This window comes from Ruditapes philippinarum, unplaced genomic scaffold (genome assembly GCF_026571515.1).
Source record: "Ruditapes philippinarum isolate M1 unplaced genomic scaffold, ASM2657151v2 ctg212_1_1_1_1, whole genome shotgun sequence".
In the NCBI taxonomy this organism is placed as follows: Eukaryota; Metazoa; Mollusca; class Bivalvia; order Venerida; family Veneridae; genus Ruditapes; species Ruditapes philippinarum.
Window position 1 is genome coordinate 198,368 of NW_026861955.1, and position 15,961 is coordinate 214,328.

Sequence of the window (15,961 nt, forward strand, 5' to 3'; positions counted from 1 at the left end):
CTATTAGGTGATCATGTGCTTGTTTGTTGAAAAACAAAGTTATAACAATTATATTTATGTCGGGGTTATCTATGCGTCTGAGTTATCTCTCCAACCAGTATGTAAATCATGTACCTAGTTTCTGGTGGAAACAAAATATTTGTTTCGAAGTTCAATTTAAACATATTAAATTATTAAATCATTATAATTACGTTACACGTAACGTCAGTGACACACTGGTCCAGCAGATATGGCTTTTTACACCGTTTAAGACAAATGTATCACATACTACAACATTAATAAATAATTCACTTACTAGCGTACCGATGAACTTACTGTGTGTAAAGTCATTTTTCTTAATCTTATCAAAATCAATAACAATTCAATATTTCTAAAACAAAATGTTAGTAGATACTAGATTAATTTAGGTAGATGACGTACACAGAAACAGTTAAAATTCATATGAAAAAAATATTAGGAATTGTCGAAATTTCATACCGTTTAAAACTCAAAAATAGATTAAAACAGTTATTTAGTATCCGCACAAGTATTTTTAAAGGCCCATTATGCCCCAGAAATGCTATCATTTTTATTTTCTCAAAAACTAAATTGAATTTATTTTTTTTGTATATTTTTACAGTTTCCAAGCAATACTCTTTTGCAATATGCAAAAACTATCTTTTGCTGATTTTGTTATTTGGCAATTGGTGATAAAGTATTTTTTATGGAAGCCAAAATACTACATTGTTTTCATTTTGGTAAATTTACGACAAATAACTACACCTTCAGTGCTATTTCTTCAGTAAATGAACATTTTTAGACATACTCTTAAGTCCATTATCAAAACATTATTAATTAGATGTTTGACATTTCTAAAGAATTTAAGAAATATGGATTTCTGAGGCATAATGTGCCTTTAACCCTCCCCCCCCCCCCCCTCATCCAAAAAGGGAATACGTCGAGAATGTCAGGCAATAAGGAATACAATTAAGATTTTTGAAAAGTAAACAAAATAGTTCTATGTATGACGTCAATATATTCCGGTTGCAACATAATCATTTCGCATATTATGTACATGTGTTATGATCAGATATGCAATAATATGATAGCAAGTCTTGAAAAAAACATTGTGCACATTCTGTTGTAAAATAGCAATACCTTACCAAACATGCCCCTTTAATTGACTCAGTATCACGTACATGTGTTGTATTTTATTTTGTTAAAGTAACACGGAAATGTGTACTAATTTTCGAAATATATCCAGTACATTTACAATGTTGCCACTGTATTTGAATCTTATTTGACAATGTTTAAACAGAATTCTTATTGTACATTGGCAAATTTGAAACATAATTCGTATTGTACATTGGCAATGTCTTAACAAAATTTGTAATGCACATTAGAAATAGAAATGTTTAAACAGAATTCGTTTTGTACATTTGCAACGTTCAAACACAATTCGTACTGTAAATTGGCAATGCTTAAACAAAATTCGTACTGCACATTGGCAATGCAATACTTACAGACATAAATGATTTTCTAATTTTGGGAACAGTGACACTAAACCTTGCACCTAAATTTGTCAGTGTAGGTACTATAATTCTTATTTATATTTTGACAATGACAACAATGTAACGTACCCCTATAAAGCATCACAGAAACAATCAAACAGTAAACTATTAACACACGAAAGACTTCGCAAGATGATCGCTGTTTGGTTCAAACCTTAAACATTCGCGTATCTTTCATACTTATACATGTATATTACTTAAATATATTAATAATTGCTTAGCGTGTTTATTCAACGTCATTATAAATATTTATTTGCATGATTTGTTTTGTTATATAATGACAAGGTTACAATCTACTTATATGAAAATGTTTTATAAAGGTAAAAACAAGATTAAGTAGTTACACTTGCTAAAAAAGCGATCTTTCAATACTGTAACAATAACATTTTAATTTTCGCATATGTATATCAAAGCAAAAACAATTCTATGCAGTTCAAATTGTAAAAATAAAAACGTCTATATATTCAATTTGTTTTAACTTTTAGTAGAAACTACAAAAATAATTATAGATTTAAAAGAAACAATAATCGCCTTTAGTTCTTCAAATATTCTAGAAATTGACAAGCAAACAAAACATATTTCTGTTTACCGTTTTCTATATTCCCATCACACCCGTCATTTCCCTACAACAACCGTTGCTTAAATTAAATCTGTTCAAATAAAACTGTCAAACGTCTACTCATAACATTCACATATCAACATGCATTCCGTACTATTTCCCATCTTCTAGTTGCAAAATAAAGATGTCGACAATACTTCACTTACTAATTCAAATCTCTGTCATTTATTGTACAACTGGGTGTTAGGGGGGAAATCTGGAAAAGCAGACGATCGATGTCGTGATGAAACTAGTTCATGTCCTTGTTATATAGACATTGCTTTACTTGTTTAAGTTGACCAATATTTTTAGACAAAGTTTAAATACTAGACTTTAAGTTTAAATACTCGGTGAAAGTATACTTTTAATATGAAAACCGTTGACACGTTGGTTTTAATAATACCACAATGTGTAATAACGTGTCTGTGGGTTTTAACTATTACAATTGTCTCGAAAATGTGACTTGAATGCAGGATAAAGTAATTTGCTACGAACATGTTGATCATAACGCTTTGATACAGATTTGTTCCATATATTTAATTCAAGGGTTCATACTTGACTTATTTAGGGAAGCTTTTAATTAAATTTATCACTATTCTTTTTATATTACATCATCTTATTTTTTTGCAAACTTTTTTTCTCTTTTTTTAAATTTTTTTAATTACTTGTTGATGTAAAATGATAAGACTACATTATAATAATACTCAACAGAGGAACCGTTTTCAGAACTTAAACTGAATATATTTATTTTATACGAGAAATGACAGGAGTGGCTCTAACCGCACAATATTGAGTCTGCAAATATATCTTTGCAAATTTCAACTGATGCTATTTGTTTTAATTCCGAGACAAAAATCATTTTAACCACAAACGTATATTCTATGTCATATCTTTATTTTAGACGTTTTCAACGCATTTACTTTACTAAATAATGTGTAACGAATTGTTTGTTACAGCGTTTGCTTAAGACTTAAACCAAACAGTAAACGATTGTGTCCTTTATAAAATATCTACAGTGTTCAATAAGCATTGTATTTACATACAACTTACATCACATTATTTACAATATGGAGGCCTGTGGTCAGGTCATTCGATCATTTTTCAGATGTTTCTAAAATCATCTTGACAATTTAGATAATAAATATGCAAAACAGGCTAACATAGTCGTAAGATAATAAGAATAACTCCTGTACTAATCGATAACCATGTCACTACAAGACAATGAATCTTTCGGCTACGAACAGACACTAGATAATTTCAATATTTATCACAATTTACAGCATTTAGGCCAAGTAATTGTCTCCCCATTTTCGACATGCGCCCAAACGTATTGTAACCCATGGTCTTCGTAATCAACAACACCTACGTACAGTATGCATACAGCAATATATGTACAATTAAGAGAAATGAGTGTATATTTTACATGTGAATGACAGTTAATGCACGTATTATCTATGAAAACAGAATCATCGGAGAACAAAAACTCGTGCATCGTCAAGCGCATATCCATTTATATTGCCAATACGTATTGTTTTGTCACACCATTTGCCCATTTTCTTGTAATTGCGTCGTTTTTGTTGAATTACCATTCGCTGTTATAAGATGTCGCTTGGCCCATTTTGAAACATTACTATTAACAGTGTCATCAGTGTTGTTACTGCGCCTAGTAAAACAGCGACAAAACGTCGTGACAAACGTGTCTCTGAACTGCTGTGACATCGTGCAGTACAGAACAAAGTTGATTGCATTGTTAAGCAATGCTACTATGTCTAGAATGTCACCGAGAGGATTATATAGTTCATTTTGCAAGCCGTCCATAAAAATCATTAACAACGTTAATATCCCCTGCGGCAACTCAGTTATGAGAAAAAGTATGACAACAGCCAGAAGCATGGCTGTGGTGCGGAAATGTTCATTGTGTTTTTCGACGTCGTCTTTGCGCATGCCCTGAGATTTCAGATGTACATGACGCTTATGAGCCTTGTGTAATGCTGTTATAAGTAAAATTGTTAAAACCGTCAATAAAAAGCACGGTACTAGTTTTATTAATATAGACTGAACCCAGTAATTGATTCGAAATACTGTTTCAAAATCTGGGTCTTCTTCCTTTCGCTGTGAGAAAGTATATACCATAACTGTTTCATTGTTTATAGTTTTGTTACTCCTACTCCAGAAATTTGAAATATAGTTTGGAATACACACTAGAACCGCTGATATATAAACAGTCAGGATAATGATTTTGGCATGTTTAATACTGCAATAGATGCTCCCTTTTGTAGTAAATACATACAAAAATCTAAAAATAGCTAGCATAATAGTCAGCCATATTGCCATAGAGTGCATTGTCAAACTAAAATCGGCATGGAACAGTAAATAACACATCCAGCTATATGATTTATTTTCCGGAAATACAAGATCTGGATCTTTGAATATATAGAATCGCAGTGCAAACGGAACATATTCGACCATTGTACAAAGGTCCGCTACCGCCAGCCACATCAGTATCACATTTGTTGATGTCCTCATGTTCTTCTTATTTAATACAACAATATTGGCAATATTCGCGACGATACCAAACAAACAAACCACCACACTTACATATCCGTGTATCTCAGCATATCCCTTTCTCAGCGTTTGTAAATTATTGTACGTCGTGTTGTCTAAATAAATCGGTATTCTTACGCCACCGGTTGGTGCCACAGAGGTCGTTATGGATGTATTATCCATTGTTGCTGTAACCTCCATTTGTTTTGATTTTCTAATGATAGTTCGTAATGTTCAAGCAATCACAGAACGTCCATTCCTGATCTAAAGAAAAACCGTGAAGCTATAACCTAAAGAGTAGTTCTTCTATAGCAGTCATGCTTGCGTTATGTAGAAACTTACAAAACATTTACACACAACACATGTATTTATCTCCATTAATTCATCAATTCAACTTTCAACAAATCCCAAATGTAAACATATTCCTTTTAAGTACATATTCATTTCTGTATTAAGGTAAATTACTGTTATTTCTGTAGTTTTGAGACACTTTATGTTGTTAACAAAGCTATGACGCTGTCAAAGCTCTAGTGACACTTCTCTCATTTGCCAGCATTCTTCTCTTAAACAAATATTGGATTCTTAACATGTACAAATGCTCTCTCGGGCCCAATTTATTCCGGCGATTTAATGTCCTATCTGGCGGTATGATCGGTTTGTCCTGAAAAAGAAGAAAAACTTATATTATCATAAATCAAATGTAGTGTGAAGTTATGATGTTAACTAATACATCAATGTTTATTATCGCTTGATTTGTTACCGTCGGACATTTTGTTATGTGTTGCTAGGTCATTTATCAACGTGGGCGTATAACAACACGTTTATCACAGCAAAAAAACTGACATTCAGAGGAAATAAAACTGGTGGACACAGAGCGACGATGTTTCTCTAAGTGTTTATGTTCATGTCAAGATCTTAGAAGTTGTAATTATCTCGTGAATTCCGTGTTTTATTGCGGTACTGACACGGAATTCGCAGACTCACATCTGACGACAAAAAATAAACATAAGTGCTGAAGGGATTGCTTGTTTTGCTAGTTTTATGTTTCAAACCATTGATTTTTTTTTCTGTGTGTATTGCGCGAAGAATTATATTTCCCTAACAATAACACCTTGTTTATTTTCAAAACGCCTTTCGTGACTACTGCAATTGTATTAGTGGGTAGAAAATGTGGTTTATGTTGCAAGAAAACAAGATCAAAAGTCTACGCTGTCATACATAAATAATGTAACAAAATGCCTAGGGTTGTAACTAGAGCCCTAATTTGAGACGGAATAGATGTTTAATTTAGTCCGGTAACTGTTCTTTGTCATGTATGCTTCATACAATTTTTTTTTTCAGATTGTTTTATTGTACCTCTTGTATTTTATGTTAGGCAGGTCATTACATTAAAAATAGTATAAAAGTATAACAGTATCTTCAAACAAATTTTTTATATGAATTATTGGATCGCAGGGTTTTGAATAGTAAATTCACGTGCGTGACAATATTTCGCGATGAACACTTTAACAGGTGTTACAGTATTTGCTTATTGTCCGCTAAAATATTAATAGAAGATCTACATGCACTATTGACAATAAAGTCTATGAAAAGGCGGGGGGATATTTAAACTAAGTTATTCATCTATTCGACATCACAAATTCATTATTTTAACTTCACGGAAACCGTGATTTCAACAAATTGACTGCATAAATTCACGATTTTAACTTAAAGTTTATGAATTAACAATTTCAACTTCATGAATAAATTGATGATTTCAACTTAACGAAATTACAATTTTAGCTTCACGAATTCAGCTGTATGAATTTACATGTTGAATATATTAAAATTTATTTTAAAGATAAAATTGTGAATTCATGAAATTCAAACAATAAATTCATGAATGAAAATGTTGAGAACCGTGAATTCGTGTAATTCACACCGTGAATTTCGTGACATTTCGGTCTTTCGTAGAATCAGCCAAATGTATCGTGTTTAAACCCTATAAATTCATAGCATACAAATTCATAACATTCAGAAAATGCGCATTATGAAGGGGTTTCTGTTGCAAAACCTTTGTAACGTGATCGTGGTGAAGTTAATATACCATGAATCATTTTCCCGTCTTTATTACATACGTACATTTGCTTCTAAGAATTTTTTACGAGTATCGTAGTATGAGAGACGAATTTCAATGACATTTCGGAATGTACTCTGAATAATACCACGCGGTATACTTGCAGCTTATTGATGCAAGCGACATTTTATACCATGACACTTGAAGGATTGCTTCATAAAAGACGGCAGAAAGTTAATATCTGTATGCTTAAGACAGACCGCTATAGAAATATTTATCTTCTGCGTACACATATAATTCTGAATATTTACTATCGAGACGCTTTAAGTCTCGATTGATAACGTCTGCTTTAATATCAGAGGTTTAACAGACGGATCAATCATTATGCGGCACGTTATTTCCAAATCTACATTTATGTTCTGGCTTGGGGAATGTTTTATGGTAAAGACAATGGTTAACGTTTTACTTTTACAGTACTGTTAGCTGGGCTTTTCAATGTAAAGGTAGTAAAACAGGAAAAACCCATTTGCATCAATAATCAGCGATATTAATGCATGATATTAAAACAACTATAATCATGTTATTTTCAAAATTGTCTGTCAATTAAGGATTATTGCGCACGATCTTGCAAGATACAAACTCGTTATAGAGACTTGTTAAATAATTCATTACATTTTTGCTGATATTCCGTCTTTAATGAATATAAAGAAAACAACTCATCGGAAAAATGCTTTCTTTAACGAAATAATGACCATGAATAGATTGTCCTTCTACAGTAAGGTTATCATTAACTGCATCAATTACTTTATGTATTCTAATAATCAACCTCATATCTTTTTACCGAAAAATAATGTTTCATGTCAAAAGTATTTTTTGTCTTAAAATATCATGGTACACTACAGTTACTCAATTATATTTATCGATTCAATATTGGACACCACGCCGATATATGTGATTATAAAAAGTAAAAAAAAAAAGGAATTCCTTCAATTTCATATTAGATATTTTTGTAAGCATGCATTCTTCGATATTTGTGTGATTGTTTTTACGTCGCTTTTAATACATTTTAGTTATATTTCGGCGATCATCTATTTAGCCATCATTTCCGGATAGCTTACCAGTTATAAACAATTTCTGCGCAAGTGACGTAGTATTTACCCCGCGTGATTCCAGAATTAGCAGTGATTAACAATTGAGCATTTCACTCATTGTCCGAGAGAAGTTTGCCTCTCTCGAGGATCGAACCATCTACATGTACTCCTGGATTATAAATACGACGGTCTCCTTACTGAACAAGAACAGTGCGTGATGACCAATTTAGTTGTGTAAGCTTTTTTTTCCTTTGCATTATATTTCGACAAAAATGCATCACTTATTGATGACTAGTGTATGCAATCTTATTTGTCAAAAACGGTAAAAAGTGGAAACCGTAACGATCGCCCAAAACTTCAATTTGAATATGTTTCAGAATAGATTTGATTGAGCCCGTATATTAACGGTACTAGCAAATGAAACTTCCGCCCCCACCCTCTCAACCTTTATTACTGGTTTGAGCGGAATTCAACATTTTAACATGAAAATGACAATCATTGAATTGAGAAACAAGACTGACCAATTGCAATCACTTCGGTTTTTATTTGTAACTATGTTTCACTTTAATACGGTTAATCCTGTCCTTATCATAAATGTATCCATGTCATTATCATGACTTTGTATTTTCACCATAATCATACTATCGCTCGATTAAAATTTATGGATTTCGAATTTAAAACTATTCCCATAAACAAGTTTACTGAAATATTCAATTCTAATTATTAACGCTCTCGTTCTTAAAAATTACTTCGTAAACATGCTTTAATGCTTTCCTGCGATCACGCTTTTAAAATAGATTGTGTTACTTTAAAAGATACGGAATTATTTCCATTTAATCATTTCATTAAGAATCAGCTGGTATAAAAAGTTTGCGAGAATCAATCACTCGACAAATTAGTTTTTCCCTGTAATTTACGAGTAAATCTTGTCATCTTTTTTGAATAGAACACTTAGTTTAACGTGCAATGACAAATTGCGTATTGACCTGATACTGTACAACTTAAATGGATGACACAATGCTAATGGCACATTACAATGCAAAGAAATGTAGCAATTTTACATTGCTGATTTGGCATTTAAGAGAATTTAAGATGCGATTTCGCTGCCTGATTGATGCATTCTTACGCATTAAGCTCGTTATCTCTTCTTTGGATTTAAAAGTGCAAATCTTTGTGTGTTTTTTTGTGTTAATTTTTTCTTCAGTGCTGTTTTAATTATTTGAATTCATGTATATTTCATAGACAAACTGGACAAATATAATTTAAATTGACACTGTGGACATTTCCTTTGTCAAGTGAAGCTAATTGTAAAGATTTTTTTTCTATTGTATAATATTTGACCAATAATTGGTAATAAGAACATTTTTGAAAACTTATAGTACAATTAAAAATATCTAAATATAAAAAAATTCATCACTCAAGTGCTAATGATAAACACCGTAAAATATCTGCAGACATTCGTGTCTCAAGCTGGTTATACGAGTATACTTGGATGGTCATGATGTCACTTAATATGCTAAAAATACAAATAAACACCTGAGTCATGAGGTAATTGTGTAGTAAATCTTTAAAGTAAAAACTTTGTATCAATCTTGTGCCTATTGTATTTGACTTTTTCCTTATTGTACATTTATTGTTTTTACACTTTATAAGAAGCAAATCTACAAGAACGTTATTGCGAAGTGTTTAAAGAAGAAAACGTAAAATGAGCCGCGTCACGACAAAACCAACATAATGGGTTTGCGACCAGCATGGATCCAGACCAGCCTCCGCATCCGCGCAGTCTTATCAGGATCCATGCTGTTCGCTATCAGTTTCTCTACTTGTAATAGAGTTGGTAAGCGAACAGTATGGATCAGGCTGGTCTGGATCCATGCTGATCGCAAACGCACTATGTTGGTTTTGTCATGACGCGGCTCAAATGTGTTGTTGTTGTTATAGTAAAAAGATTAAAGCATGTTTTCCATAGTCCTGTATGTAGTTCTGTTTAACCGCTTCCTTATAAAGTTGTTCATACGTTTCGCAAAATGTCAAGATGACATTATTTAGTTTTATAAATGACAAGTTTGCAAGCGAGTGAAAACAAAAAAGCAAACCTCGTAGAAACGTGAATTGAAAAAAATACAACAAAAACAATTCCAAGTCAAGAATAATTCTTGAAAATGCGTTAAATAAAGAGTCCCTTCATTCACATGGATAATAAATTGATACAAGTGCATGCGTAATTGTTGAATTACAAGCGTAGTTTGTCTAAATTTTGCCATGGTTGTTTTTAACATTATTGCTATTACAATTATTTCACATTTTCTGTATTAGAAATTGGTAAGCTGCATGCATGGGAAGGAAAATAAAACTAATTTCAGTTTAAAGAGTAATGCTAGAGAAATAAAATGTATCTAAATGGGTCGCAATCAATATGTTAAATACATTGACCTTGGAATTGTTTACGATATCTTAACAACATCTCTACTATATAAACCTAGGACCTTTATAAGGTGAGTTTCGTCCCATGTACATTAATGGCATAAACACATTGGTTTTTATTTTGTTGTGTGTGTTGTCTTTTTTGTTGTTGATGTTTGTTTGTTTGTTTGTGTTGTTTTTCCTGTTAGATTCAATTTAAAAGGATTATTGACAAACTAACTAAAATAGAAACGAGCCGTAAATGACTACACATGTGCACAAACACAAAGAGATCCTTGACTATATACCTGGTCTACATGTATATATAATGTAACGTATAAAAATAGAACACTTTATTCATTGCATTATATAAAATTACATCACAATACTATAGCATATGCAGTAAAATATATATCCTATTGATTTGTATGATTTATTAAAGACACTGCATTGCAAGGTTACAACGATTTCTAATTATTTTAATATGCGCTTTTCTTATATTGTATGCATGTTTACAATATATCTTTCAAGATCGCAGTACGTTAATTTCGTGGGTAACCGCTTTTCTCTTTTAGTAATAGCTTTTGCTTACAAAAAATGATAAATTTATTGTCGAACACATTGATAACAAGCCATTTATCAGACATTTATTTGTTCCTCATAATAAGAAATCAATGATAACACTGTACAGATAGTCGACCGTCACGTTATAAAACAGAAAAAAATATAAACTTGTGAAGCTAGTCCTTTAAAGAAACCTAACGGATATAAATATGACAAAAAATATTCATAAAAATTAATTAAAATAATTTTGCGAAGAATTGAAAGCTATTGAACTTACAAAAAAGTAAATTTAAGGCTTTAATAATCTTTTGTTCATTAATATTATAATGTTATGTTAGATTAATCCTATGTATGATATAAGAGGTATAATTCTTGGCCGAGTTGTTAATTGCGATGATTTTAAATTACCCAGTCAATAAACGCTATAGGTTCGAATCTCTTCAGGGACTTCCAGATCCTATAATGTGAAAAACTTATCAAGGTAACTTAGAGAAAAATAGGTTGCTCTACAAAGGTGCCCGCTCGTGCTTATTTCATTGTATGAAGGCGCAGCACATTTTGTATTCATTGTATATACTTAATGGTTGATAATGACAAATTGTAATGCTTAACTCTAAAATAAAATATCTGTTCAGTTTTTACGCAGAAAGTCCCCATTTTGTCAATAATATTACATTACAGTTTGGTGTGATTAAAAACCTAACAAACATACAAACACATTAATAAAAATATTTCTCCAAAAGCAAGAAAAGAATTTTGTTACCTAAGATTTCAGAACATGACTCATAGAGGATAGATGCTTTCGAATTTTAGTGAAAATTGATTATATGCCACACAAACGTTACAATTCGAATGATTATTTCAAAAGCGCGTGGTGCGAATGACTATCTTGAAAAATTTCATTCTTATAATTATTTTCAAAATTCACATTAAACGAACAACATTTTCTTCTTATCTCTAGTCGTATATTATTCCTTTCTCATGAAACTTATCACATATTATCAAAATTATCGATTAAGTGACAAATAGCACTAATTCAAACATTGCGAATTTGCACTGAGGCCATGACATTACTGTTTGACTGTATTGACCTGCCAATTATGAATATATTTAATTTATAGTATGGCGCCTTTTTAAATATTTAGTCGAAATAAGATTCTGACGTGTTATTTAAGATAAATAATGTGGAATTTATAACTAATGTTTCGAAAAGGCGTATAAAAATGTCAGCTTAAGAAATAAAAGAAATGTCATTACATTCGTAATAGCACAGTATATTAAGTAATTGCCTAAAAATGACACGTGGTTTTTGGTTAGAGTCCTACTCTTGGTAACTTAAGTTTTCTTCTCTTTCTTGTGTTTTGCAGAATTCAGAAACTCATGAGATCTACTTAAAATAATATTGTACCTCGTTGTATTTTGTTTTATGCTGTATTGAACTGATGGTGTTATTAAAAAGAATAGACTTTCCCCAACATAAGTGCAAAAGTACTTTGTCTAAGTACTTAGACAAATCAACAACATAAAAATATTAAATACATGAAATATAATGGCCGATAAACTTCTATTATGTTGAAAAAAAATAATGAGAAAAAAACTAACAAAAAGAAAACATTGATATCGCTGACACCATGTAGGACATTAAAATCGTAGTTTACATTTTTGCGTTACAACGCTAACAAGTGTATTTTTATAGAAACACATTTAATTATTGCGTTCATCGTACGGAAATTATCGAAATTTACGGACGTTGACCAGACCGTGCCCACTGACCGTGTTATAAGTAGGCAATAAACAGCTCAATAAAATCAAATATTTTTATCAATATCCACCGCGAGCGTATAAAGTCCCCTTATTAAGATCGAATCAACGTTTATACGATCAAGATAAACAAAAAAATTGTCTCCCAAACGCTAATTTGTTATATACTTAACAAGTACGAAATATGACAAAGTTAGTCAAATACTAGTATGCATGTACAACTCATTTATCAAATCCCATACAATATTTTAACTGTTACAAATATTATCTAATGAAAATTGAATGCAACAGGTTTCAAAAATGTTAAAAAAAGAAAGCAAACATGAAAATATGAATAAAAAATAATATCCATATAAACAACATATTACAGATTCCTGTAATTGTCTGTCGGTCTAAGTTTAAATTATTAAAATTCATTTTTGTATTTTGTATTATTTAATAATTGTCTATCCATTTCATGTACATAAAGTTAGTTCCCTATTCCTTATTCCTTTTTCGAATTAGGAATAAGGAATCAGTTCCATATTCATTTTTCGAATAAGAAAGAGGGAACTAGTTCCTGATTCCTTATTCAAATCTAAATAAGGAACAGCAGAATTAGTATTTATTTAAAATAAAATTTATACCTCATTCAAATCATTGCATAAAGAATTTGCATAAATTATTTAAAAAAAAAAATGTTAAAGTCGAATAAGGAATAGGGAACCAGTTCCTTATTCCTTATTCAACTCCGAATTAAGGAACAGAAGGAAATACGTAAAGAAAGACACCAGTTGCAATTATTTTGGATAAATCTGCTTTAGAATTGCAAGGATCAATAATAAAAATCATGAAATAAAGCATCTGCATAAAAATATTTTTGAAAAAAATGTTTAAGTCGACTAAGGAATAGGGAACCAGTTCCCTATTCCTTATTCAACTCCGAATAAGGAACAGAAGAAAATACGTAAAGAAAGACACCAGTTGCAGTTATTTTTGATAAATCTGCATTAGAATTGCAAGAATCAATCATTAAAATCATAAAATAAAGCATCTACATAATTTTTTTTTTGAAAAAAATGTAAAAGTCGAATAAGGAATAGGGAACCAGTTCCCTATTCCTTATTCAACTCCGAAAATGATGAAATAAAGCATCTGCATAAAAAAGTTTGGAAAAAAAATGTTCAGGTTCATTCGACTCCGAATAAGGAACAGAAGTAATTACGTAAAGAAAGACATTCGACTTTTCAAAAAAAAATATGTAGATGCTTTATTTCAGGATTTTAATGATTGATTCTTGCAATTCGTATGTATATTAATCAAAAATAACTGCAACTGGTGTCTTTCTTTACGTATTTCATTCTGTTCCTTATTCGGAGTTGAAAAAGGAACAAGGAACTGGTTCCCTACTCCTTATTTGACTTTAACATTTTTTTTCAAAAAACATTTATGTAAATGCTTGATTTCATGGTTTTAATGATTTATCCTTGCAATTGTTATGCAGATTTATCAAAAATAACTGCAACTGCTGTCTTTTTTTACGTAATTACTTCTGTTCCTTATTAGGAGTTGAATAAGGAATAAGGAACTGGTTCCCTATTCCTTATTCGACTTTAACATTTTTTTCAAAAAAAAATATGTAAATGCTTTATTTCATGATTTAATGATTGATTCTTGCAATTCTTATGCATATTTATCAAAAATAACTGCAACTGCTGTCTTTCTTTACGTAATAACTTCTGTTCCTTATTCGGAGTCGAATGAACCTGAACATTATTTTTTCCAAAATATTTTTTATTTCATGCTTTTTATGATTGATTCTTGCAATTCTTATGCAGATTTATAAAAAATAACTGCAACTGGTGTCTTTCTTTTCGTACTTCCTTCTGTTCCTTATTCGGAGTTGAATAAGGAATAAGGAACTGATTCCCTATTCCTTATTCGACTGTTACATTTTTTTCAAAAAAATTATGTAGATGCTTTATTTCATTGTTTTAATGATTGATCGTTGCAATTCTAATGCAGATTTATCAATAATAATTGCAACTGCTGTCTTTCTTTACGTAATTACTTCTGTTCCTTATTAGGAGTCGAAAGAACCTGAACATTTTTTTTTCCAAAATATTTTTATGCCAATGCTTTATTTCATGATTTTTATGATTGATCCTTGCAATTCTAATGCAGATTTATCAAAAATAACTGCAACTGGTGTCTTTCTTTACGTATTTCCTTCTGTTCCTTATTCGGAGTTGAATAAGGAATAAGGAACTGGTTCCCTATTCCTTATTCGACTTTAACATTTTCTTCAAATATAATTATGTAGATGCTTTATTTCATCATTTTAATGATTGATTCTTGCAATTCTTATGCATATTTATCAAAAATAACTGCAACTTATGTCTTTCTTTACGTATTTCCTTCTTTTCCTTATTCGGAGTTGAATAAGGAATAAGGAACTGGTTCCCTATTACTTATTCGACTTTAACATTTTTTGCAAAATAATTTATGCAGATTCTTTATGCAATGATTTGAATGAGGTATAAATTTTATTTTAAATAAATACTTATTCTGCTGTTCCTTATTTAGATTTGAATAAGGAATCAGGAACTAGTTCCCTCTTTCTTATTCAAAAAAGGAATAAGGAACTGATTCCTTATTCCTTATTCGAATAAGGAATAGGGAACTAACTTTATGTACATATCCATTTCAAATGTTTTTTTCTTTACCACAAACTATTTCTCCCATATCTACAGGTTATATTCTTCTGTTATCTCGAAAAATAATAATTATCTATTATATTAGATAGATATATTCAACATTTTACTCATGAAAATATTAATTAACGGTTACAACTGATCAATATATTATTATACTATCTTCTCCCTAGCACGAGTAATATACATTGCGTTGAAACACTTCTGCCATTTAGATATGATGCATATAACAAAAAATGAAAGGATAAAAAGAGACCTTAACGCCAGTATGGTTTTTGAAAAAGACACGAAGTAGAAAAATGTTCCGAAAAAAAAACCCCACGAGTCTTGCATTCCTATGACTCAGAGTCAAAAAATAAACACATAAAAAATCATAACATTACCAGTATAATATTGTGTCCTTTTCCAAATGCACATGTCACACATCACATAGACAAATAAACAGAAAATAGTCACCTTGTTCCACGAGAAATGTCTTTTCTATTAGATTCAGTGTAAACTGATACTAGTGTAATTTCCAGCCGGGTCAGACTTCAGTGATATAACATGAAATGATGATCCCAGATGTGTTGTTATTTTACCAGCGACAGGAGAAAATGATTATCCCGTTTCCTATCACAGGAAAGAAGTTAAACAATGCAACGTTTTAAATAATCCTTGTAAATGCACCACCGACACTTCTGAATTGACTAAGGTATTGG

At 30.9% G+C, this 15,961-nt stretch overlaps 1 protein-coding gene across 3 annotated transcripts in view; it reads right to left on the reverse strand.

The window, feature by feature from the left end:
- Positions 1-2,831: 2,831 nt before the first annotated feature.
- The window catches only part of LOC132717460 (G-protein coupled receptor dmsr-1-like), a 34,232-nt gene continuing 21,102 nt past the window's right edge, over positions 2,832-15,961 (reverse strand). For 2 of the 3 annotated variants that reach the window (XM_060700930.1, XM_060700929.1), the window contains exon 2: positions 2,832-5,353. In XM_060700930.1, coding sequence (XP_060556913.1) covers positions 3,685-4,893 — 1,209 coding nt within the window. In that variant the 5' untranslated portion in view covers positions 4,894-5,353 and the 3' untranslated portion in view covers positions 2,832-3,684. Of the gene's footprint in view, positions 5,354-15,643; positions 15,924-15,961 lie in introns of those variants that run through there. The other variant, XM_060700931.1, reaches the window with a different exon arrangement.